This window comes from Staurois parvus, unplaced genomic scaffold (assembly GCF_062004578.1).
Source record: "Staurois parvus isolate SC_StPar_1 unplaced genomic scaffold, SC_StPar_1.0 ptg000321l, whole genome shotgun sequence".
NCBI classification, from domain to species: Eukaryota; Metazoa; Chordata; class Amphibia; order Anura; family Ranidae; genus Staurois; species Staurois parvus.
In genome coordinates, this window is record NW_028318117.1 from 4,770,245 (window position 1) to 4,795,598 (window position 25,354).

Genomic DNA, 25,354 nt, shown 5'->3' on the forward strand with positions numbered 1-25,354 from the left:
ATTGATTTTGCAAAGTTTCTTACCTGGAGATCTTAACAGTACCAGCACTTTCGTTGCAAGTTGACTACATTAAACCACTTTACAGGCGTGCCTCGATTTATGAACCCCTCGGTTAACGTAATTTTCAGTTTACGAATGAAAATCCATTGAAAATAATCCCTCAGTTTACAAATTTTTTTCGCAATATGAACACATTAATTGGTTTTCAATGCATTTACAAATTTTTTTTAATCATGTCCCTGTGCAGTACTATGCAAGTGCACTTTATAAAGAGTTTTGAACAGATAGACTTTTTTTTTTTTTTTTTTTACTTTGTTCTGGAAGTCAGAAAAAAGTAGTCTCATCTGTTCAAAACTCTATAAAGTGCACTTTAAAGGTATAAATACTGTACAGGGACATGATTAAAAATGAATTCGTAAATGCACTGAAAACCAAACGTGTTCATTGGTTTTCAGTGCATTTATGAATTCATTTTTTATCATGTCCCTGTACAGTATTTATACCTTTAAAGTACACTTTATAGAGTTTTGAACAGATGAGACTACTTTTTTCTGACTTCTGAAATGGATTAATTGGTTTTCAGTGCATTCCTATGGGAAACCGAATTTCAGTTTACGAATTTTTCACAATACGAAAAGTCCCGCAGTATGCATTAAATTCGTAAACCGAGGTACGCCTGTATATCGCAAAGATTGACTATAGACTAAAAAAATGTTACGTTCCCTTCAGGTGATGAGGCTGTCAAATGCAGAGCACCCTCTTGTGGTTAATTAGCAGAACTCTCTTCGGTAGATTTACAAATATATGGAACAGCAAGCATTTAAAAATAGAAACCTAAGCCACAAATATTTAATTTTTACAGCACAATAACTACTCCTAATGTTTTTATTAGATGTTTTTTTATTTTAAATTTCAATTTGCACTATCCTCTATTAACATAAACCCATGTTCGGATTATTTTCAAAAGTATCATGTTAACAGGCAGTTTCATATGCTATAAACATTTTATTTTATCTTTTGTATTGGGACATTCATCATAATTTTCTGTTTTCCAGGTGGAATGATTCTTCCTTGAATGACTCAAAGTTTTCTTTGGAACCCTGTCTGTGGTCAAGAGGTTTCCTACAACTGAAGCCACTCTGTGGCTGCATGCTTTACAGATTTGGGGTTCCATAGGATTTGTGAACTCCTGAAGCTCTTATATTGTCAACAGAGACTTCCCAATCATGGTCCTGTCACAGAGACAACGAGATGAGCTGTAAGTAGTTTTGACAATTCTGTTGCAGTTCCATGTACCTTATTACATTTTCTTCACTCTATGATGTGGTAATGCTGGGGTTCAGACACTGTTTGTATTTTTAAGTAACAGTGTTGCTAGTTAACCACTTGCCCTCCAGTGAATTTACCCCCCTTCCTGACCAGGCCGTTTTATGCGATACGGTACTGCTTTCCTTTAACTGACAATTGTGTGGTCATGCAACGCTGCATCCAGATTAAATTTGTCCTTTTTTCCCCACAAATGGAGCTTTCTTTCTGTGGTATTTGATTGCTCTGCATTTTTTATTTTGTGCGCTATAAACAAAACAAATACCGACAATTTTGAGAAATAAAAAAACACTATTTTTGATTTTTTTGCTTTTAAGCAAACATGTCCTGTAAAAAAAAAAAAAAAAAAAAATTAAATCAAATTTCGTCTTAAATTTAGGCCATAATGTATTCTGCTACATGTCTTTGCTAGGAAAAAATAAATCCCAGTACGTGAAAATTGGTTTACATGAAAGTTATAGCCTCTACAAATGGCAGTATATATAAATTATAAGGAATGGTGGCGATCAGCGACTAATAGCGGGACTGCGCAGGGCTTTCTGACACTGGGGGGAACTGTCACTGACATCCCCAGTGACACTAATACAGTGATCATTACTAATAAAAAGCACTGACACTGTACTAATGACACTGGGCAGGAAGGGGTTAACATCTGGGGCGATCAAAAGGGTTAACTGTGCTGTGTGTGTTTTACTATTGTGTATGTGTTGTACTGTGTAAGAATATTGCTTGCTATGCAGAGCAATACAAAGCAGTGTGCTGGAGCTGACTGGGGAGAGATCTGTATTGTTTACATACAGACCTCTCCCCGTCAGGAATACTCATTGATCGCTGGGTGCCGGCTGGGAATCATCGACAGCTGAAGTCGCCAGTGGTGGGGCAGGTAGGGCGCATGTCTGCCCCCTACGCAGGAATGCAAAATCACTTATGTATATATACAGGCCCTGCTGCCTTGTAGCAGTATTTCTGTTATAGGGCAGTGGGCAAGCCGTTAATAAATGAGGCCATGCTTGTCAGGGAAAATAAAGGAACAAAATATTAGTGTCTAAGTACACACAGTATAACTTTACTGCTGCATATTATTCCTTTTTCCATGTTTCCCCTTGTCTGACAGTGTCTTAACAGCTGTGTCTCTGCTTGACCTCTTAAAAGTGTTACTAAAGGCAGATTTTTTTTTCTTAATTCAAATAATAAAAACATGTTCTCACCTGCTCTGTGCAAGGGTGTTGTACAGAGCGGCCTTGATCCTCCTTTCCTCAGGTCCTCTGTCGGTGATTCTTGCTCCTCTTCTTTGTGTGTCCCCATAGCAAGCCGTTTGTTGGGAGACGTTGCGTGCTTGCATTCGACTTGTGTGTCTACAGAGCTGTGCTACATAGACACACACACCTACACTGCAGGACTGAACCCAGCTCCCAACTTCCTCTTTACCACATTTGATTGACTGCAGCAAGAGCCAAGGGCTTCTGTTGCTGTTAGTCCGTGTGAAGAGCAAGCGAGGAGAGAAGAGATGCAGCCGTGCAGAGGGCTAATCTCTTCCCCTTCACACAGGGAAGGTGGAGCATGGGGAAACTAAACCTTTTTTAATTAAAGGCAATAAGATGAGCCTTTTTTAGATTTAATATTACGTAAGACTTTGTGCATAAATACACTCTAGGGAGCAACAGCTAAGCACCCAGTTTGTGGATTGTTCCAGTGTATGTTGGCTTGGCAGGAGAGGATGTTTTCAGCCAAAGTCCTGGTTTGTACACAGAAACTGCCTCTTGTGGCATCTGCTTCTTTGGTCTCTGCAAAAGTGACTGTTCTTTGTAGCAGTTGAGCACTTTCTTTTTGCAGCCTGTTGTAACACTTCAGACTTTGTAATCTGATTGTAACTTTAGCTGTTGTAAATTCTATTGGACACAAAATTACTTCTTGTAATGTTTTAGTAATGCTGACATGTACATTTTGGATGTGTATTTTAAGAAGTGGGTTAATTTTTAATTTCATGTACACTACAGCATTGTAGGTTTGACATTTGTGTATTGTTTGAGAGGCCTGTTAAGTTGGAACAGGAGAGAAGCTTTCGATCTAGCAAGTTAACACTGATTTAGCACTGCCCTTTACTAGTAGAAAATCTAGTTGCATGATGTATGCTTTGGTGTGAAAACTATAGAGTCTATCTTGAGTTGGTCAAGGAAACCTAATGCCATTAAGTTTCACACCATAAACTGAAATGTGCTCAATCCAGCTAGTCTCTTGCAATAAAAGACAATAGGTGTTGAACTTTATTAAGGAATATACCATTTTCATGTCAGACTGCCCTGCCCATGGCCTTCAGGAGAGTCTGGGTGTAGTAGACTTTGTATTGTCCGTGAACAGGTCGAACAGGTTTATATTTATGAAATGGTAACAAGTGCCCTTAGTTGAAATCACTGTAAAAATCCTGTGTTGATTGCATGGTTTAAGGAATTCACTGAAGCTTGAAGGTAGTGACTTTATTAGGCTTTTGAGTCAATTTTTTCGACTAGTGAGTACTGGATATTATATTCGCTTGCATCTGTTCTACTTGTTTAAAAAACAAAATAAATTCAGCTTTTAGATGGTTTACATCTACAATGTTTAGAACAAAATAGGTTGCAATTCCATAGTACAATGTATTCATTTTAGTAATGTTTGTGAATGTAATCAATGAAAATTCCAGAAGTCTGTGAAAGTAATAGTCACAGTAGAAGAGCTAGTCATTACTAGCTAATGAGACTGATTTACTAAAGGAGTTAGGAATTTGCACTGCACATTATAGTTAATAAAAGTTTGACCATTTTGAGTGAAGATTCTTGTCTTTCCTCTGCACATGATTGAGTATTCAAAGTAAACCCAGCTACAATTAGGCCTCTTTCACATGGGCGAACCGATCAGGTCTGCCTGTCCTTTTTTCAGACAGACCCCTTTGTACCATGTATTGCCCTGTATGGAGCGGCAGATGTAAATGGACTTGTGTTTTACTAAAAACAGACGGATGCGGTATCCATTCCCCATCTGTCTTCCGGATCGGATGATAGTCAGTTGTAAATGGACAAAGCAGTCAGTTTACATCCGACTGCCCATAGAGGAAGACGGACTATGTCTGTTTGCCCTGCAAAAGCAGAGATAGACCTGTCATCTGCCTGCTCAGCTAGGGGTCAGTGGACAGATCCCCTGCTGAACAGGTGAATCTGCTGACAATGTCCAAACGTGTGAAGTGGGCCTTAAGTAAAGATGCTCAATACTTTTAGGAAATCTGCTTAAAGCATTCCTCTTCTGTAATAAGTAGCCTGCTTGGTTGCAATTTTGTAAAGCCTTACTCTAGATTTGCATTTACTTTAACCACTTCTCAACTGGGCCATAGTCAAAAGATGTCCTCAGTTGGAAGTGGAATACTGGGGTTATGGCAGTAGCAGTGTGCCATAAACTTGGTATTGTTTTTTCAGCCGGCGATTCCTTTTCTGCTAAAAGTGATCCTAGCAGCGGATTCACCACTGGATCACTGTGAGAAGTGGTGGGAGGGGTCGCAACCCCCCTCCCTTTCACACACACCCACCCCCCGCTTCACCCCCCCTTCACACCCCCCCTCCTCCCTCTCTTTACACCTCCCCCCCTCCCTCTCTTTTACACCTCCCCCCCTCCTCCTCTCTTTTACACCTCCCCCCCTCCTCCCTCTCTTTTACACCCCCCCCCTCCTCCCTCTCTTTTACACCTCCCCCCCTCCTCCCTCTCTTTTACACCTCCCCCCCTCCTCCCTCTCTTTTACACCTCCCCCCCTCCTCCCTCTCTTTTACACCTCCCCCCCTCCTCCCTCTCTTTTACACCTCCCCCCCTCCTCCCTCTCTTTTACACCTCCCCCCCCCCTCCCTCTCTTTTACACCTCCCCCCCCCCCTCTCTTACACCTCCCCCCCTCCTCCCTCTCTTTTACACCTCCCCCCCTCCTCCCTCTCTTTTACACCTCCCCCCCTCCTCCCTCTCTTTTACACCTCCCCCCCTCCTCCCTCTCTTTTACACCTCCCCCCCTCCTCCCTCTCTTTTACACCTCCCCCCCTCCCCCCCTCCTCCCTCTCTTTTACACCTCCCCCCCTCCTCCCTCTCTTTTACACCTCCCCCCCTCCTCCCTCTCTTTTACACCTCCCCCCCCTCTCTTTTACACCCCCCCCCTCTCTTTTACACCTCCCCCCCCTCCCTCTCTTTTACACCTCCCCCCCTCCCTCTCTTTTACACCTCCCCCCCTCCCTCTATTTTACACCTCCCCCCCCCTCCTCCCTCTCTTTTACACCTCCCCCCTCCTCCCTCTCTTTTACGCCCCCCTCCTCCCTCTCTTTTACGCCCCCCTCCTCCCTCTCTTTTACGCCCCCCCTCCTCCCTCTCTTTTACTCCCCCCCTCCTCCCTCTCTTTTACTCCCCCCCTCCTCCCTCTCTTTTACTCCCCCCTCCTCCCTCTCTTTTACTCCCCCTCTCCTCCCTCTCTTTTACGCCCCCCCCTCTCCTCCCTCTCTTTTACGCCCCCCCTCTCCTCCCTCTCTTTTACGCCCCCCCTCTCCTCCCTCTCTTTTACGCCCCCCCCTCTCCTCCCTCTCTTTTACGCCCCCCCCTCTCCTCCCTCTCTTTTACGCCCCCCCCTCTCCTCCCTCTCTTTTACGCCCCCCCCTCTCCTCCCTCTCTTTTACGCCCCCCCCTCTCCTCCCTCTCTTTTACGCCCCCCCCTCTCCTCCCTCTCTTTTACGCCCCCCCCTCTCCTCCCTCTCTTTTACGCCCCCCCCTCTCCTCCCTCTCTTTTACGCCCCCCCCTCTCCTCCCTCTCTTTTACGCCCCCCCCTCTCCTCCCTCTCTTTTACGCCCCCCCTCTCCTCCCTCTCTTTTACGCCCCCCCTCTCCTCCCTCTCTTTTACTCCCCCCCTCTCCTCCCTCTCTTTTACGCCCCCCCCTCTCTTACACCGCCCCCCCCTCTCTTTTACACCAACCCCCCCTCTTTTACACCAACCCCTCCTCTCTTTTACACCAACCCCCCTCTCTTTTACACCAACCCCCCCTCTCTTTTACACCAACCCCCCCTCTCTTTTACACCAACCCCCTCCTCCCTCTCTTTCACACCACCCTCCCTCCCTTCCCTTTCTCCCCCCTTCCCTTTCTCCCCCCTTCCCTTTCTCCCCCCTTCCCTTTCTCCCCCCTTCCCTTTCTCCCCCCTTCCCTTTCTCCCCCCTTCCCTTTCTCCCCCCTTCCCTTTCTCCCCCCTTCCCTTTCTCCCCCCCCGGGGAACAGTATATTGTGACACTAAGGAAATAAGCTGGAGAACCTCACTCCAATATCTATGCAGCTTTGGGCAGTGCCAGCGCATGTGCATGAAATCACCTTGTTGGACCCTACAACTTGGGCAGATAGGTGAATCTTGCCTGCCCTACCGTTATAATTGCACAGGGGTCCTATACGCCCAATGAAGACTAAACAATTGTGACAATTTATGAGAGGGAGAAAGCGACCTCACCGGAACAGATTCTAGGGCAGCGTCCCAGACATCTCCAGCAAGCTCTCCAACGTCCCGGGAACAACTGCACCTTACCCCGGAAACTAGCAGGATCCTGTACTGTGGACGGAAAGACGTCATCATGGCACTTTTGGTTCTGGCCTAATGTAAACAAGACTTCTCCTTCCCCCTTCCTCCTCCTCCCTTCTCCCCCCTCCCTTCTCCCCTTAAATCTAATGCTTTACATTGTAGGAGACCTGTCGCTGCACCCCCCCCCCCCGTAACATCAGATGGCTAACTGTATTTAGCATCAGATACGTACAGTATAAAGTGCTGTGTCGTGGCAGCGGTACGGGGACTTTCATCTCATTCCAGTTGTTTCGGCAGTAAGCAGGAACTTTGATTTCACGTTAGTCCCCTACACCACTGTTGGCATGGAACTTCCTCACTAATGAGTAGTCATGGCTGTAGTATAATCTTTTACAGCAGGTCCCATGCTGTCCTCCTCAGCCATTGATAATACATATTCTTTTCACAGGCTAGAAGACATTTTGTGATTGGATGAGGTGGCGATCTGCCTCTCCCCCTTTTGTCCATTCACAGAACACCTTTTATTCTGTGAAAATACGAGTTGCTTTATGAATGGCTGAGGTGGAGAGCAAGTGACTCCCTGTACTAGCACTGTAACTGATGTTAGCTTACAGTGTTGTATGAGAATAGCGATCAGAAGTGTTTTGCGAATGCAGAAAAAGCCATTTATGGGTCAACTATCATTAAAGGTATTGCATTTTCATAAAGCCACTGTTATGTTATTTTTCACAGAGTTCAGCTTTAATGTTTATATCTCCTAACGTCTTCTACAGCAGTGTTTTGGCAACTTTTTTACAATCAAGGCACCCTTTAAAATGCACAATCTTGAGGCACCACAGTCTAAAAAGTAAAAAACTAAACTAATGGTTTTACATAATGCAGCGGCACCAGCACGCATAAGACACCAACATTAGAGGCAATTTATTCTTAGAAAGCCAAATACACCTTTTCACACTGGCACTGACTAGTATTCCAGCTCTTCTCTTCTCCCTCAGTTTCTTTCTCATTCTGCAAATGTGACCCCCAGTGCTGATGGCAATGGGGGAAAACAAGAATGTCCTCAGTTCTCCTTGTCAATTAATGACGTCGTTGGTTGTTAGAGCAACAGCTGCTGGCCCTCACCAGTGTCCAAGGTTGTGGTGCTGCATGATTAAAACCTATGGCTTTTCCTAACAAAAAAAGCAGACCTAATAAGGCAGGTTTTAGGCATTTTGCCAAGGAACCCAGAAGGCACCGCAGGGTACCATTGCGCCCTGTTTGTAAAAGGCTGGTCTAGAGTGTCAAAGTAAGAAACATTTCAATGGTGTATGATCATTTTTACTAAGGTTGCCTCTTTTTATCTACTAGTGCATTTGAATTGATTTGTAGCTGATGTTAAATGCTGATAGTCTTTTTTTTTTTTTTCCCCCTCATTTTGTCCCTGCCAAGTGTTGTATGGTTTAAAAAATTGTTAATGCACACCTTTCATACATGTTCTATGTTTTCTTCATGATGCATGTTTTGTGGTATGTTTGTTTCCTAGCAACCGTTTTCATGTTTGCTTGCAGCTGAGGAGTTATGCAGAGGCTAAGATGTGTATATTTTTTCTTTCCGTTTGTAATGTGCAGTACATTGCTGCTAGGAAACTCAATACTTGGGTAATGCATGAAAGTATTTTATTTGTACCTGTTGCAAACCACATTATGAAGAGAAACTCGGAACTGGACAGCGTTTGAGGAGGTGGAACCCCTGTCAGGTTTTTATTTCTATATAAGTGCAGTGCTAAGTAGTCCGAATAAGAATAATAAATCAAAAACATAAATTCATATAAAAAAAAAAAATACATATAAGTGCAAAATTGCAATTGAAGGGAGAAATCCTCCAGAAAAGTCTAATAAAATAACAAGAAACCTTTTGGATTCTCAAATCTAGCCATGGAGACAATGGAACAAATAGGGGATAAACCTCCACAGTGAGGGCATAGTCAGCAATAAAAAAAAAAACTCTGCACTTGGGCAGAAAATATATGAATAATGTAAAAGCAGCCAACACTATAAGCTCAGATAGCATAACAAACAGAAATATAAAAAAGTGCAGCGCTAGGTAATCAGAGTGTAAATCAAAAACATAATTTCATGTAAAAAAAATACATAGAAATGCAAAACCACAAGTGAAGGGAGAAATCCTCCAGAAAGTTCAGGGAGTCCAAAAAATGGATTAATAATAATAAAAAAAAAAAAAGTCCACAAAGACAGTGTAATAAATGCAAGATGAAAAGGAATTTTCTTAAGCTGAGAAAGAAATCAAAATGTGTTGGAAAAGAACCAGTAGGCTGTCACTCCAAATAGTGTGCCCAAACCAGAGGAAAAAAGAAGCTCCATACTGGACAAAACACATGATCAAACTGTGCTCAAGGGGTGAAGATCTCACACCGTTCATACTAGCATCCTCTGAAGATGTACCTTCGCACCGAAACGTGTAGGGACGTAGCTATGCACCAACATCACCCCGCCACTTCCGGTGTCAGAACTGGAGGCCATCTTATGAGCACTTTCCTTTCATACAGAAATTGATGTACCAAGCGATATTCTCCAGTGGTTGAAACCAGTACTACCAGGCAACTCATTGTGCTGATGGAGCTGAATGACCATGTGTGAGAGGCTGGAAACCTTTTGATACTAATAGTGTTTACTGCTCACTTTTAGCAGAATTGCAGCTCAGCAGAGTAAAATGTAATTTCATCAATTGTTTTTAAAACATTGTACAGGCTTGGAGAGCACGTTACTGCTCTCCAATTGCCCAAATAAACCAGCAACCAAGCAGTGTTATCCTTATGTATGCCCTGTTGGAGTGAATGGAATGGTGTGAGACAGGGTGGATTTGATTTAAATCAAACTGATTTAAATCACGATTTAAATCACTAGTCAGTAAGGCTTGATTTAAATCCTAGTTTTCTACATAGACTAATTCTTGCTGGTATAACTTTAATATGCAAGTAGATAAAGATTTTTAGAATAACTTTTCATATTAGTTTTTTTTATCCCCAGTTTAATAGATTAATCATTCATATTTGGACAACTTTTCTGTTGTACTTAGGAAGGAGAAAAATAATCATTACCTTAATAATAATTTAAATAGATTTATTCAACTGAAACAATCACATTACAGCATATGTTATTTGCTTAAACATCCATGTTTGTTAACTAATTTGGCTAAACAAAATATCTATATTTTAAGAAACTTAGACTGTCAGCCCCTTCCTCCTCACACTTAGTTTCACTTTCTTCTTGTGCAGATCTATTCCACTCCAAACAATCAGAAAAATATTGTTTCTATTCACTGAACTTCTTGAAACTTAGCACTGAAGGGGTTGATTCTGTATTCATAGGTTTGTAGAAGTTAGGATTAAGGTCTTTTTCTTAACTCTGTTCATGTTATAACATTTTTGCTGTGAAGAAGAGGCATGTGATCTCCGCTGAGTCAAATTCAGTTTTGAGAACTGCAAAAGTAAACCAAGCATCTGTGATAATATCTTGTAGGCAGAGAAACTGCCCAATAATCTTACAAAAACCTCTGGAAGAGCATGACATTGTGAATGGATTAATGGAATTTATTTACCAAAAAAATTAAACATATACAGCCTTATTCTACATAATTAAAAAACGAATCTTTATTTCATGATGGAATAACCTTTGGATGGTAATATATTTTCCTCCAAAAAGCATTTTATTCAAAAAAATCCGATTTAAATAAAAAAAATCTGATTTAAATTAAACAAATCCAGTTTTTTAAAAAAAATTTTTTAAAAATCATTGATTTTTATCCACCCTGGTGTGTGAGAGATCTTGAGTGCAGTTTTACCATCCGTGACACAGTGGACTTTTTGTCCAGAACGGAGCTGCTTTTTTTTTCTTCTGGCTCGGGCACATTATTTGGAGTGACCAAATACTGGTTCTTTCCAACAGATGTTGATTTCTTTCCCTGCTTAAGAAGATTCCCTTTCATCTTGCATTTATTACACTGTCATTGTGGACTTTTTTTTAACATATATTTAAGTTTTTTCTTTAATTTAACTATATTGCTGTCACATGGGGCAATATTAGGATACAGTTGTAAACCTGTAAGTAGCACAGTACACTTTGCTTCCAGGTTCATTAATTGAGGGAGAAATGAGGTTGGATCAGGGAACGGATCACTTTCTGCTCTTAGTTGCCATCGTTTACCATGCTTGGAGGAACGTGAGAGGCCGGGAACCACTGTGGGAGCCCTACAGGAGTGATCTGTCTAAAGCTGCCCGGTTCCCTTTGTTAAAGCCCCCACTCTCTCAAGCTCACAGATGCAGAAGCAGCCATGACCTTCTTTTTAACCACTTGTTTACAACACCATTTATAGCTGTACCTTGGAAGAAAAGGAGTTGAAATAGAAGGAAAGCCTGTGCAATAATTTTGGTTTTTTAATAAAGCACATTCTAAATACCTTTTTTTAAAAAAAAAAAAAAAAAAAAAATTTCACCTGGAATTGAGTACTGTCCGTGATACTTTTTTTATTTGCACTAACATACAATTTTGAGGACAAGCTTTCGGGGTATGTCCCCTTCTTCAAAGTCCGAACAGTACTGTACAAATTACAATGCAGGTTTTCATAGCTTCTTGTTCAATGCTTCTCTGGGGAAGAAAAGAATATTAGCAGTATTGATGAGCTTCAGGCCAATATGATTTAACTGCACTTGGATATCTAAAAATCAGAATGCTTCTGAAAACCCTAATTATACTTGGATATCTGTGTGGTTAAAGTGGTTCTAAAGCTAAAACATTTTTTAACCGTATGGCTGTTTTAGGCACTTTGAAGTCCAGACCATTTATGTACGACCTATTGATGGCAAGCAGCTAAAATGCTGTGTAGCCTGGTGCTACCTAAAGGAAATACCCTGACTGGTTCTTCTATTCATTGTGATGTAGATGTCAGAGAATGAATTAAATCAAACTATGAGAAGCCAGCAAGGATGGGGATAGTGATATTTTTAGCAACACTGTCCCGTTGCAGTACTGGGAATCAGAAACAGTGGTATTTGCAAATGTTTTGTGAGGAAATGATGGCGTGTTTCTTCCAGTGGCATGTATATTTACCTGCTGTGTGGTTTTCACACAGCAGCTTGGTTCCCGCTGGCTCTCCTGGCTCCTCCTGTCCTTTGGGTGCCTCCACAGCAAGCAGCGTGCTATGGGGGCACCCGCTGCTCCATGTGTCTATTCACACATGGAGCAACTTGCTATGGGGGCACCCGCTGCTCTGTGTCTTCACACATGGAGCCAAGTGTGGAGCCTTCACACTTGGCCCTCATTGGCTAACTGCCTGTGATTGGCAGTAACGGGAGCCATTGTCATCTCCGCCAATGAGGAGGCAGAGACCCCGGATAGCTGAGGCTGTCATTTACATTGCTGGATCGCGATGAGGCTCAGGTAAGTATTGAGGGGGCTGGGGGCACTGCTGCACACAGAAGGTTTTATTACCTTCTTGCATAGATTGCAAAAAAGCTTCAGCCTTTACAACCACTTTAATTCACTTGTTAAGGGGGGCTGGAGAAATGACCACACTAGCAGGTAATTCAGAATGAATAGCACTGCATGGCAAAGATCTGAATGGGTACACTGTGTATATAGACATGCCGTGATGTTTGCATAAAGGCAAAGTTCACCTTTAGTAAAATGTTACACACTTATTTAGGGTGTACTATACCATATGCAGCACCCCCGACCCCCCCCTCCTTTGACAGCATGCAGGGAGGGGGATCTCCACGTAGCTGCTGTCTCATTTTAAAATCAGGCTCTGCCTAAAAGTCCCATCTGCCACTGCACTTGCACTGCAAGTGTGCTGATCAGCACACGTGTAGTCCAGTCATTCTTCCTGCAGCTCTGAAACTAACAGTCTGCAAAGATGTGTGACTTTATTTTTTTCTGTTTTGGGGTAGCTTTAACGTACCGGGTTTTCCACAGCCTAACCTTCTTACAACGATCACTTATTGTAATATGTAACTGCTATAAGTGTAACCTTATAGGACCACCTACCTCAGCAACCTTCATAACTAATAATGGCCTTTTTGTCTTCCTTGTGTATCATATTGTCCTCTTCCTCATTCAATGAAATATTCTGTAAAGGAGACACGTTCCCTCATTTACATTCTAATATAGAAGGAAACGACTTTCACCATGAAACATCTGTCACATACTACAGTTATGTGAACAGGGAAGTTGTGGGCCCTGTCATTGACTATTCATCTTGCCATTAATCCACAATTGTCCAAAATTGTCTTTGACCAAATGTGCTTTTCTAATGTTACGGCACAGGGTGGATAAAAATCAATGATTTTTTTTTTTCATTTAAATCGGATTTTCTTGCTTTTTATCATTTATTTTAATAAAATGTGTTTGGAGTAAAAATCTTATCAAAAGATAGTTTTCTGTTTAAGATAAAATAATAATTTAGTTTATTCAGCGTGAAATAGAGCTTAGTTATGTAGCATGAGGCTGTATATTCTGCAATATTTACATTTTTGGTAAATTCATTTAATGAATCCAAGCTCTGCAAGCTGAGATAACATGTACTGCATAGATGCATTCACACAATTTCACAGTAACCATGAGATAAAACAATTTCAGAAATATTCCTTTATCCCATTGATTTGCAAATCTATGTACTCTACAATCTGTATGATTGTTTGAAGAGAAATACATCTGTACCAGGGTCTAAGTGTAAAACTACCAGCAAGAATGAGTCAGTCCTTACATTTAAAGAGCACCTGTCATTTTAGATCCATTATGGCAGTGCCTGTTAGTGGGCATCCACTCACCTGCTGCTACCACGTCCCTCATCTTGTTCTGTCACTGCCGCATCACCAGCTGTCCCATTAAAGTGAATGGAACTGTTGGTGAGTCAACAGTGGGTCAGAGGAGGAGCTTCTGCGGGACAGAGATGACCGTTGCTTTTTAACCACTTGCCCTCCAGAAGATTTACCCAGGGATGTTGGATTCCTATCGTCCGACGCCTGGGACATGTAGTTCCAGGCATCAGGCAGGTAGTTTTTTTTTCTTTTTTTTTTTTTTTTCCTACCTTTTTAGCCCTACTGCTTGCTCATCTGTCAGGTTGAAGCATTCAGGTGTCTGGTTGCTTCCACACGGTGCCAACCTCCCCCCCCCGTGGAAAACAGGGGAGACATGTAGGATTTCTTTATGCCTCAATAAAGAGAACTGTCTCCAAAAAATCATCACATAGGGGATTTTGTGATTGGGAAAAAAATTTTTTGTGTGTATTTTATTGTAAAAAATGAAAGGTACACCCAAGCACGTACCATCCCCCCCCCCAAAAAAAAATAGTCCCCCAGCCCCGCATATACGCACTTACAAATGTAAAATCACACGCTGGGGTGCCTACGCATGAAAACGTTGATTGTGATCCACCTGTCACATATCGCCGCGCACACCAGAATGAGAGCAATAGTTTCAGCACAGACCTCCTCCATAACACTAAACTGATGACCTATAAGGCGCTTTAAAATTGTCGACCTATAGAAAATACAGGGTACTGAAGTTCGTTGCCATTTCACGAGCATGCACAAATTTAAGGCTTGACAAGTTGGATGTCTATTTACTCGCTGCAACCTCATCTTTTATATTTTACCAAAAAAAGTTCATTTTAGGGCACAAAAAAGCACTAAACGACCCTAAGTGTATTTCTAATTGAAATTTTGTGGTAATATGTGATAGGAAAAAATTGGAACTACTATTTTATTCTCTAGGGTCTCTGCTTTCAGAATATATATAATGTTAGGGGGGCTTTGTTATCTTCAGGCCTAAAATGATTTTTTAAATGTGTGAAAAACACAAATGCTTCTGGCAGCGAAAGGGATAAAGGATAAGCCCTGACCCACCCTTTCCTGAGGAGCAGCCAATCTGTGCTCATTGCACTGCAAGGTCTTTCCCCTCCCTGCTAGTCCCCGGGTTCGGTGCTGGAGATAGGCAGGGAGGGGAGGAGGAGATAAATAGTGCAATGTTAAAAATATTAAACATTTTAAGTTGCCATAAAGCCCCTTTTGTTTTTAAAAGCCCAAACATTCCTAATATCACCTCCGATTTTAAATACAGTTTTGGTTAAACTTTATTTTTTTTTTTTTATCTGGACAAGTAGATTGTCATGAGGGACAAGTAGATTGGGGCCCCGTTTTAGTCCCTGGACAAGTAGTTTTTTTCAAACATTTGTACATCCCTATTTACCCCCTTCCTGACCAGGTCATTTTTGGCGATACAGCGCTGTTACTTTAACTGACAATTGTGCGGTCATGCAACGCTGCACCGAAATTAAATTTATGACCTTTTTTCACACAAATGGAGCTTTCTCTCGGAGGTATTTGATCGCCTCTGTGGGTTTTTTTTTTTTTTTTAATGCTATAAACAAAAAAACCCATCCAATTTTGAGGAAAAAACCAACTATTTTTGACTTTATGCTATTAAACATGACCAGTAAAAACCAAATTTTGTCATTTAGGCCAAAATGTATTCTGCTACATGCCTTTGCTAAAAAAAAAAAAAAATAAAAACCCAATCGGTGTAAATTAATTGGTTTACATTAAAGTTATAGCGTCTACAAATGGTGCATATATACTGGAATTTTTTATTAATAGCAGTAATGGCGGCGATCAGTGACTTATAGCAGGACTGCGGTGGGCATTCTGACACTGGGGGGAACTGACTGTCACTGACATCCCCAGTGATACTAATACAGTGATCAGTGCTAATAAGAAGCACAGACACTGTACTAATGACACTGGGCAGGAAAGGGTTAACATGTGGGGACGATCAAAGCTGTGTGCTGTTTTACTGTGTGTGTGTGTGTTTGTTTCACTGTGTAAGCACACTGCTTTGTATGGCTCTGCTTTCCTAAAAGGAAAAAAGCTGTTTCCGTATCTGCTTGAAAAGTGTTTGCTAGAATTAGACTACATAAGAGACTAACAAATTAAAGCCTATCTAAACCTTCTGATCCATCTAACAATACCCTCTCCAAACAGTACTGCTGGTTAAGGGTGTCTGTTGCTCCTCCATATAATGAATCCACCCTGAGATGGGAAATGTTACTGGCTGGATCACCAAAGGGGAAAAAAAAACTAATACAACTGTGACATTTAAATATTAGTAAACTGCAATAGATTACATGTTTGGTTTTGCATTTTAGGTATAAGACTACAAATCAACCAGTGCTACATCAATAATTGAACTTTTTTTTTTCTCTAACTCTACAACAGACACCAGATGCACACCTCACTTACTGGAAATGTATGACCCCTTTTACTCAAAGGAAGTAAAAAGCACTTGCATATCACCAATTGTCACTCTCCCACATACATCTGTTGAGATTCAATAACCTTGCTGCTCCATTTGAATATAGCATTCCATACACGTGGACAGATGGACACCAAACGTAAAGTAGCATTCCTGTGACTTTAAGAGACTCTTATGTATTTCTCATTCCTTTAGATCAGTCATCCTCAAGGGGACTGTTCCCAGTCCTTCAGGCTCCCTGGGATATCTGTTCCACAGCATCCTCTGATCTTTTTTTCACCCCTTATTTACTACTCCGCTCCACAGATGCTCCATAATGTAATATTGTTAAAATTGTTGTACTTTATTAATAGAATATTGTACTCAAATAGTAAAAACACAGCCCCTTTCCTTCTACTATAGATCAGTGTTTCTGGGTATCCCCAGCTTATGTGATCAATTCTGCTTGATGCATTTTTGTAATCAAGACTTCCTCAGAATGGATATAGGTATGCCGAGATTACCAGATGTGGAGCCACTTTACACCTGGCCAGCATCTGATGGGCTTTGTGGCCTGGAATTGCTGTGCAGCCGTAGCTGCTAATAGCTGGATCTTGAAGTGAGTTTTCTGTTTGGGTTATGTTACAGAATTTTTGTACAGTAGTATTAAACCCAAAAACAATTTAATATATTGCAGTTTACCAATCCTTAGATGTGGTGGCTGCATTAGGCTTTTTTTTTTTCTTCATTTCACCTGGTGATCCTGTCAATAACACACTTCATGTCTTAGGGTCTTTGCATTCTGTGTTTAAGTAGTAAAGCAGACACCTTTGGACAGAAGCTTTGTCAGTCTGGGAGAAGCGTTACTTGCAGATTTAGATGGACATGACTAAACTATTGTAAGCATAACGCCAGCTAACACTATAAGCAGTTACAACAAATGCGTTTTTCTTTTTGTGGGATAACGATTTTACATAAATGAATAAAAGCTGACCATTGTAGACTAGATCACAAAGGGAAAAAAGAAAATGAATGCAGTCACCACATCTATAAATTAGTGAGCAGCGATTTATTTATTTATTTATTTTGCTTTAGGGTTAAATACTGCTGTAATTGCCAGAAAAGTGTACTTGGTTGTCTATGAAAGACTTGGTTAAGAGGTGATAGTGACTGAAATATTCACACACAGTATAATGCTTCCTTAAGATTCTAGAAGCCTTTTGGCACAAAAGTCTCTAAATGGCTCGGTTATCTACACGATAAAAAAGCAGTATTGATCTGGTCTCGCATTGAACTTTGTAAGCTGCTTTTCCATTTAGGCAGTAGAGAAAAGATAAATCTGTATTGTATGATTGTCAGCTTTTTTTTCTTGTGCTACAATTCCAGCAGTTCTACAAGTCACACGCCAGCCTGCACAGCTGTCAGAATACAGACAACCTCTAACCGACCTTCCCCGGCATCCTTCACCTATTATATTTCAACATGAACCTGTGCTGGGCAGATTACAACTTTCAAATTCACTGGGCATGTTTATTTTATGTAATCCTGTCACAGTCCAGAGCATTAATTACTATGCATATGAGAAAAATGTGTAATTGTTACCTTCAGTGAAAACTGCCTGTCAAAACATTTAGTAAATCCACACACAGTCAGCTAAAATTAAATGCAGTTCTTGATTTTATTTATTTTGTTGTCTCCCTGTAAGACCCCCTTACACAAGGGGCTGTCTGTATTCCGTGCAACCCTCCCATTGCTTTAATGCGCACAGGATGGACAGGTGCATTGTCTAGCCCTGCATCAGCTCCACTGGTACTGGCATTTACAGCCCTATGCATTCATGGACAAGGTTCTGAAACTCAGAAGACCTGTGTTCTGGAAACTCGTTTCTGAATGCCCAGGGCCCTAAATGCTGGTATCGCTCAGTACATTGCTCAACCCAAGCTTTCCATAGACTGACACTCTGGAGGGAAGTACTACAGCTGAACAGCCACATGTGCAAGGGGCCCCAATAGTCTAGGCTGGCATTTCCCTCCTTAACCTTTTGATTATGGCAATGTTTTATCATAGAACTGAAATAAGTTTTTATTAACACAAAAAAATTGTCAGGCTTCTGCCGGATTGTTTTTGAATTTGTAAATGTAGAGTTTTGAAAGGATCTGGTTGGGAGATAAGTAAGGTAACTAGCATTGAGTAGATTTATGTCTTGAGCCATGCCTGATATCAGGTGGTGGTCACTTGACAGTACCTGATTTTTAGTTTAGTATTTGTATGCGTCCAAGACCAGAATTTTAGGCTATTTTCACACTTAGCTGAGTGTTTTTCAGGCTTTTTTTTTTTTTTTTTTTTTTCAAGCCGTTTTTTTTTTTTTTTCAAGCCGTTTTTTTTTTTTCTTCAGGCATTTTTAAGAACACATTTGCTAATATTATACGCATTTTTCATTTAATTGTTTTTGATGTGGCCAATAGAAACTTGCGTAGATGTGTCCTAGGCACCATACAATAGGAAAACCAGAATCAAGCACATGGCTGCTGTGCACAAGTTCACTACCTTTCTCTGGGGAACAGTGTAGCAGTTTCGCTGGGGCAGCAAGTTTTGTCCCATTTCTTCCCAGGCTCTGGTAGTTCTTGCCCGATTCTTATAATGGGTATCCCTGGGAGCATAGATCAGGGGTGTGGAAATTTAAAAAAAAAAAAAATTGCTTGTCCAGGGACTAATTAAGGGCCCCAATCTACTTGTCCCTCATGACAATCTACTTATCCAGATTAAAATTTTTTTTTAACCAACTCTGTATTTAAGTCAGAGGTGATTTTAGGAATGTTTGGGGCTTTTAAAAACAAGAGAGGCTTTATGGTGAGTTAAACATGTAATATTTTTAACATTGCGCTGTTTTTATCTCCTCCTCCCCTCCCTCCCTGTCTCCAGCACCGCACCCGGAGACTAGCAAAGGAGAGAGACTTTGCAGTGTGATGGACGATTGGCTGCTCGTCAGGAAAGGGGGGTGTCAGGGCTTATACTTTATCCCTTTCACTGCCAGAGCCATTTTTGCACACGTTTAAAAAATCATTTTAGGCCTGAAGATTACATAAAACCCCCAAACATGATATATTATCTGAAAGCAGAGACCCTAGAAAATAAAATAGTGTTAGTTCCCTTTTTTTTTATGTCGCATGATATTACCACAAAATTTCAGTAAAAAATACAAGTTAGTTAATTTTAGGGCACAAAAAAGCAATAAATTACTCCATTTTTTGGTAGAATATAAAAGATGAGGTTACAGCGAGTAAATAGATATCCAACTTGTCAAACCTTAAATTTGTGCAAGCTCGTGAAATGGTGATAAACTTCAGTACCCTATATTTTCTATAGGCAACACTTTTAAAGCCCCTAATAGAGGAGAATAGAGCCATAGGACATCTTCCTCAGCTCCCGGTCAGAACCTCTCTTGCAGGGCTTCTTCCCCTCTTCACGGCACTCTTCAGCCCCTCATATGGGCAGGAACCAGCACCGGACCCCCAAGGGATCAGCTGGGGGCCAGCCCGGCGGCAATTTAGGCCGGTTCTTCACCTGGTCCTCGGCCAAGGCCTCGGGCGTTCCTTCATCCCTCCCAGACACGGCCACCTGCGGATGCCCAAGTAAGCTCTCGGGGTGGGCCCCCTTCACCTGGGGATTCTGATAACCAGTCACAGAGATCCCATAGCCCTTCTCCAGCATCCCTTTGCTCTGGGGATGGCTGGGATCTGCAGTCCCACATGAGGTCTCTACATTCGTATCTTAAATCTTTGCCTACTAAAGCGGATTTCGAACTTTGTGTGAAACGTATTGAAAACGCATATAAGCAAGAAATCTCTGACCTTAAGCAAGATATTTGTGTGCGTATGGAGGAGATTGAAAATACCGCTGATTGTCTATGCAATGCTTTACAATCCCATGTAGAGACCATTCATTCTCATACGGTCTTACTGCAGCAACTTTTATACCAACAAGATGATATTGAAAACCGGAACTGCCGTAATAACATACGGATCAGGGGCATACCAGAGGCCACTGATTCTAAGGACTTAGTTGCAGCGGTCACCACCATCTTCAAACAGTTACTGCAGCAACCTAAAGATGCTTATATTGAGCTGGACCGCGTGCAGCGTACTCTGGGCCCCAGGAACTCTGATCCTTCACTCGTGATATCTTATGCAGGGTCCACTACTACAAGGTCAAAGATGCCATTATGCGTGCTGCTAGCACACAGGATACTATTTTGTTTAATGAAATGCCAGTGATGTTTCTCCCTGACCTCTCCTGCCAGATTTTAAACATACGCAGGACCCTGCGACCTCTCTCTCAGCTACTACAAGAACGACATATCCGCTACCAGTGGCGGTTCTCTTTTCAGCTCAGAGCTTCATAGAATGGTAAATCTGCACAGTTCCGCACCCTCGGGGACTTACCCACGTTTCTTGGTACTTTTGAACTGCCCCAGGTGTCCCTCCCGGACTGGCCCTTCCCACCTCCGACTCCCGGTCTTCCATTTTCCTCATCCTGGCAGCGGTCTGATCGGAAGAAGCGTTCCAGATCTTCCTCTAAAGATCCCGGAGGGCTGATCTACTTGCATAAATAGGGAGGTCTCCCATTCTTTTTCTCAAAGTTTGTAACTCCCCAGACCTTTACCCATGGTACTTGGTCCCGGGAAGTCCTGCTGGTTCCATGCTCCAATTGAATGCACACAAAGTGTTAATTTTGTTTGAGTGATTTTGATTTGTGCTTTAAACAATTTTTGCCTTGCGACTGTGGCCTGGGGTTGGTTCCCGAGTCCGCCTTTGGTGTTTTCCGGGATGGCTGGGGGAGCCTCTGGCCATGGTCGCAAGAGCTCTGGGCCTCCCCTCTATGGGATCCCTCCATTTTTTTTTTTCTGGAGGGTGTTTCCCTTTTAACTGGTTATGTTTACTTGATGTGGGATTTGGCTTATGTTTTTATATCTGTTTGATGAAATAACGACTTCCCCGTATTAAATGTGCTTAACAAACCCTCATAGTGACCTCCCTATTGGTTTGTTTCCCTGCGAAAGGCCTGGGTCGGGACCGGTTACATGTGCCTTCGACGTTCCCCACCTAGGCCTTCAGTGTATTTTTTGTGACACACTATTTGTTATTTAGACAGTTTTGCTGTTTATTTAGTTTTCTTTTCTTATCTTTTTCTCTTCCTTTTTCGGTTCTATATCTATTTTCCGCTGGTGCCTTCTTTAGTCTCATCTTCTTTCCCCTTCTTACTATTCCCTTTTCCTTTTCTTCTCGGGAGGCGGGGGTGAATCGTTGAGACATTGTTGGTGATACACATTTTACCTGTCTTGTGTTCTCTTGGACGAGTATGATTCCGATTTAATTTTTTTCTCTTGTCAATTGCAGGGGCTTTAATACCCCACAGAAGCGGAGCCAGATGTTCTACCATTTTCACAAACACAGATCAGATTTTGCTGCTCCTAGAGACCCATTTTCATTCAGATAGTATACCTGTCCTCCGCAATCGTTACTGTACTCAAGGTATCATAGTACTAACCCGGAAGCCAAGTCTGGGGGGGGTGTCGGCGGCCTTCCATCATACCTTTTGGCCCTGAGGTCGTGGGCTCTCTCATCAATCCAGCTGGTCGTTACCTTTTCCTCAAACTGAAACACCAGTGGCAAACATTTATGCTCCTAATCAAGAGCAGGGTCCGTTTCTCGCAACGGTTCTTTCTGAGCTATCCGCTTTTGATGGCCCCTGTTTCATTGTTGATGGGGACTTCAATGTAGATCTTTCCCCTGGTCTAGACACCTCAGCAGGCAAATTCTCTCTCCCCATCAGTTTTGTCTCAAATTAATTCATGTTTACATGAATTGCACTTAATGAACGTTTGGCGTGTCCAGCACCCTTCGGAGCGGGTTTATAGTTTTTATTCGGCGGCTCATATGTCTTATAGCCGTATTGACTATTTCTTTGTTTCACAGTCCTTTCTTGATTACCCGATTTGTGTTCTCTTGGTTATTTTCTATGGTCGAACCACGCCCCTATTCATCTTACGGTTCATGACCGACCATTTTCTTCACATCTCTTCTCGTGGCGTTTGAGCGACCCTTTGCTCAAAGATTCTTTGTGTCACGGAGGTCATGCAGACTATTCACAATTTTGTTCTTGGCCACGCATTGGATACCACAAGCCCCCTTATCCAGTGGGAGGCCCTTAAATGTGTTCTCAGAGGAGTATTTATTCAGCATTGCTCCCGCTTGAAGAGGGCTTGGACGGCAGAGATGTGACGGCTATTCTCGCCCATTGCGACTCTAGAATCCTCCCACAAACGCACATTGGATCCGGTTTTGGAGGTGGATCTATCGAACACTTGTAGAGATTTACTCCAACTCTTAGACTCCTCCTCCCTTGTTGCACGAGATAAGGCTCGTAACACTCACTACTCCTTAGCTAACAAATGTGGTCAACACCTGGCACGTGTACTCCACCCTCGACCCTCTTGCCACCCAATCCAACATATTCAGACGCCTGACAATACCAAACTCTTCCACAATAAGGGAATATTTTCCGCGTTTGAACGCTATTATTCTCAACTTTATAATTTTGTCCCAGGTGAACTCTGCTGCTCCTTTTTGGATTCTTTCACCTATGTCCCAATATATCGCTGAGACGGCGTTACTGGTCTTGGATGCCCAGGATGTACTAGACCTTGAGGAGTCTTTCTGTGTTCCGGAAGTTCTGGGTGCAATTAAGGTCCTTAAAACTGGTAAGTGTCCAGGCCCTGGTGGGTTTACTCCAAGATTTTAAAAAACATTCGCTGCCCATCTGGCCCCGCTTTTAGCCCAAACTTTTAATGTTCTCGATGACTCTATAATGCCCTCCAAGGCCTTTTTGCCTGCCAATATTTCAGTTATCCCTAAACCAGGTAAGGACCCTTCTCTCTGCAGTAGTTTATCGTCCAATCTCTCTTCTTAACTTGGATACCAAGCTTTTTTCGAAACTCCTGGCGAACCTCCTTTCACTCTTCCTACCTGCTTTGATCCACCATAATCAGGTTGGCTTCGTCCCTGGTCAAGAAGCCAGGGGTAATACTACCAAAACAGTCCACCTTCTCTTATGCCAAACAACCCGGTTTAAAGGCTTTCCTTCTTTCATTTGATGCCGAGAAGGTGTTCGATCACGTTGTTTGGCATTTTCTGCGACTCACTCTAGAGCAGATAGGTTTAGGTTTGCGGTTTCTCGCTAAGATTATGTCCCTATATTCTATTCCCAGGGCGCCTGTTCTGGTGAACGGTTCGGTTTCCTTGTCCTTCCCCATATCGAAAGGGACTCGACAGGGCTGCCCTCTCCTCTTTTTGTTTTGGTTATGTAACATCTCGCGAGGGCCATAAGAGCTGACGACTCTATCATGGAGATTTGCACTCCCTCCTCACATCACAAACTATCTCTATATGCAGATGACATTTTGGTTTACCTACAACAGCCACTTCTCTCACTCCCTAACCCATTTCACGAGTTTCATAGATTTGGCTTGTTCAGTAACTTTAAACTTAATGTTGTAAAAACTGAGGCTCTGCATTTCAATTTACCCGATCATGTCATGTCGCACCTATGCTCCAATTTCTCTTTCCAATGGCGACCAAAGGCCATTTCGTATCTTGGGGTCCTGATTTCCTCTGATCTCAACGCTTTATATTCACTTCATTATTATTATTATTATTCAAGCCTATGTGGACAAAAACTCTCAAATCTACCTGAAAAGCTCACTTCTTTGCAAGACAGGCGTTTTGCTGCAGGCGACAAAACGCTCAAACATGAACAGGGGTCTTTGAAATGAGTGGGATTTTCCTTGTCGAGTGTCGAGCTGAAAAACGCTCAAGTGTGAACCGGGCCTTAGTTTGCCTGGGAGGCACAGGGGCAGCATCGGTCTGGCTGGACAGGGCTTAAAGCTGTACTGACTGGAACTCGTGTTTAGTGCCCTATCTTTTTTCGGATTTATACCTGGAATGGTATTGTGTTCCAGACATAGGTCCCTAAATTTGAGTACTACTTGGTAGTGTTCAGCCTGCCATTTATTTTGACAGGCTGCAAGCGGGGCTGGACGTTGCAGCTGTGCCTTCCAAGCAAACTAAAATGCTTTGATTGGACAAACACAGGCTAAATGCCTAGTGTGCAAGTAGCCTTCGTAAAACAGGAATTGGGATAGTTATGAAAATTTTTTTTTTTTTTTTTTTTGAAAGGCAGGGGAGAGCGTTTTTAATTTTGGTTTAAACAGACCTATTTGAAAGTGGGCAGGGTAGGGAGGACCCCTTTTTTTTTTTTTTTTTTTTTTTTTTTTTTTTTTTTTTTTTTTTTTTAAATGTAAATTGACCAGACCACCCAAAATGTATATTTTAGTTGTAAAGGGGAACCTGTTAGTATCATTCAGACTTCTGTCTTCATCTCCCTTGATTATTCGAGACAGCTCTGCCATAATTTATAAATCTTCTTTTAGAAGTTTTATGGTATCCTTTTCCACCTTTTGCATGTTACTGCACCTTCCTGTTGAGATTTTTTTTTTTCCACATTATATTGGATTTTCATGATATAGACATTTGATGTTTTAGGATTGAAAAAAATCAGGAGAACTCTGCACTAGCCAGTAAGCTAAAACTTTGTATCGGTGTGGTAGTTATGTATGCCTTTAGTTCAGGAATGTAAAATTTGTAACTTTGCACCAGAGGGAGATGCTGCTGTGAATGAAGGCACTCTCATGTTTTTGTAATTTCAAAATTGTTTGCTCATCTTCATTGATATCTGGGTTACAATAGTCTGAAAAATATTGAGAAAACTTAAAAAAAAAACCCCAAAAAAAACCAAACCACTAAATTAAGTACTAAATATTGCAAAATAGAAACATTTTAAAGTAAATGAGGTTTTCCTTGAAGTGCTGATGACTCTGTGGCATATATTTGCACAAAATTCTGCTCGCATTTTGTAGCATATGACCTGTGCTGGGGATGCAGAGGAACTCATTTATTCCCGAGAGTAGAAATCACCGTATGCTCTGTTAGATGGAGGAACAAACAAAAAAATACCAGTCTATGGCCAACCTTAAACTTCTATTTAGATTTGTATTGTGCCCTACCAGCTTAAAACTTCTGAAGCCAGCAGAGCGTAATACACATTTATACAGCACATTTCAGCAGTGTT

The 25,354-nt window shown here is 41.9% G+C and overlaps 1 protein-coding gene across 1 annotated transcript in view; it reads left to right on the plus strand.

The window, feature by feature from the left end:
* PAFAH1B1 (platelet activating factor acetylhydrolase 1b regulatory subunit 1) overlaps positions 1-25,354 on the plus strand; it is a 132,849-nt gene that overhangs the window by 37,071 nt on the left and 70,424 nt on the right. Inside the window, exon 2 of the mRNA XM_089683772.1 lies at positions 1,056-1,258. Within this exon, the coding sequence (XP_089539898.1) occupies positions 1,227-1,258 (32 nt within the window). The 5' untranslated portion in view covers positions 1,056-1,226. The remainder of the gene's footprint in view (positions 1-1,055; positions 1,259-25,354) is intronic.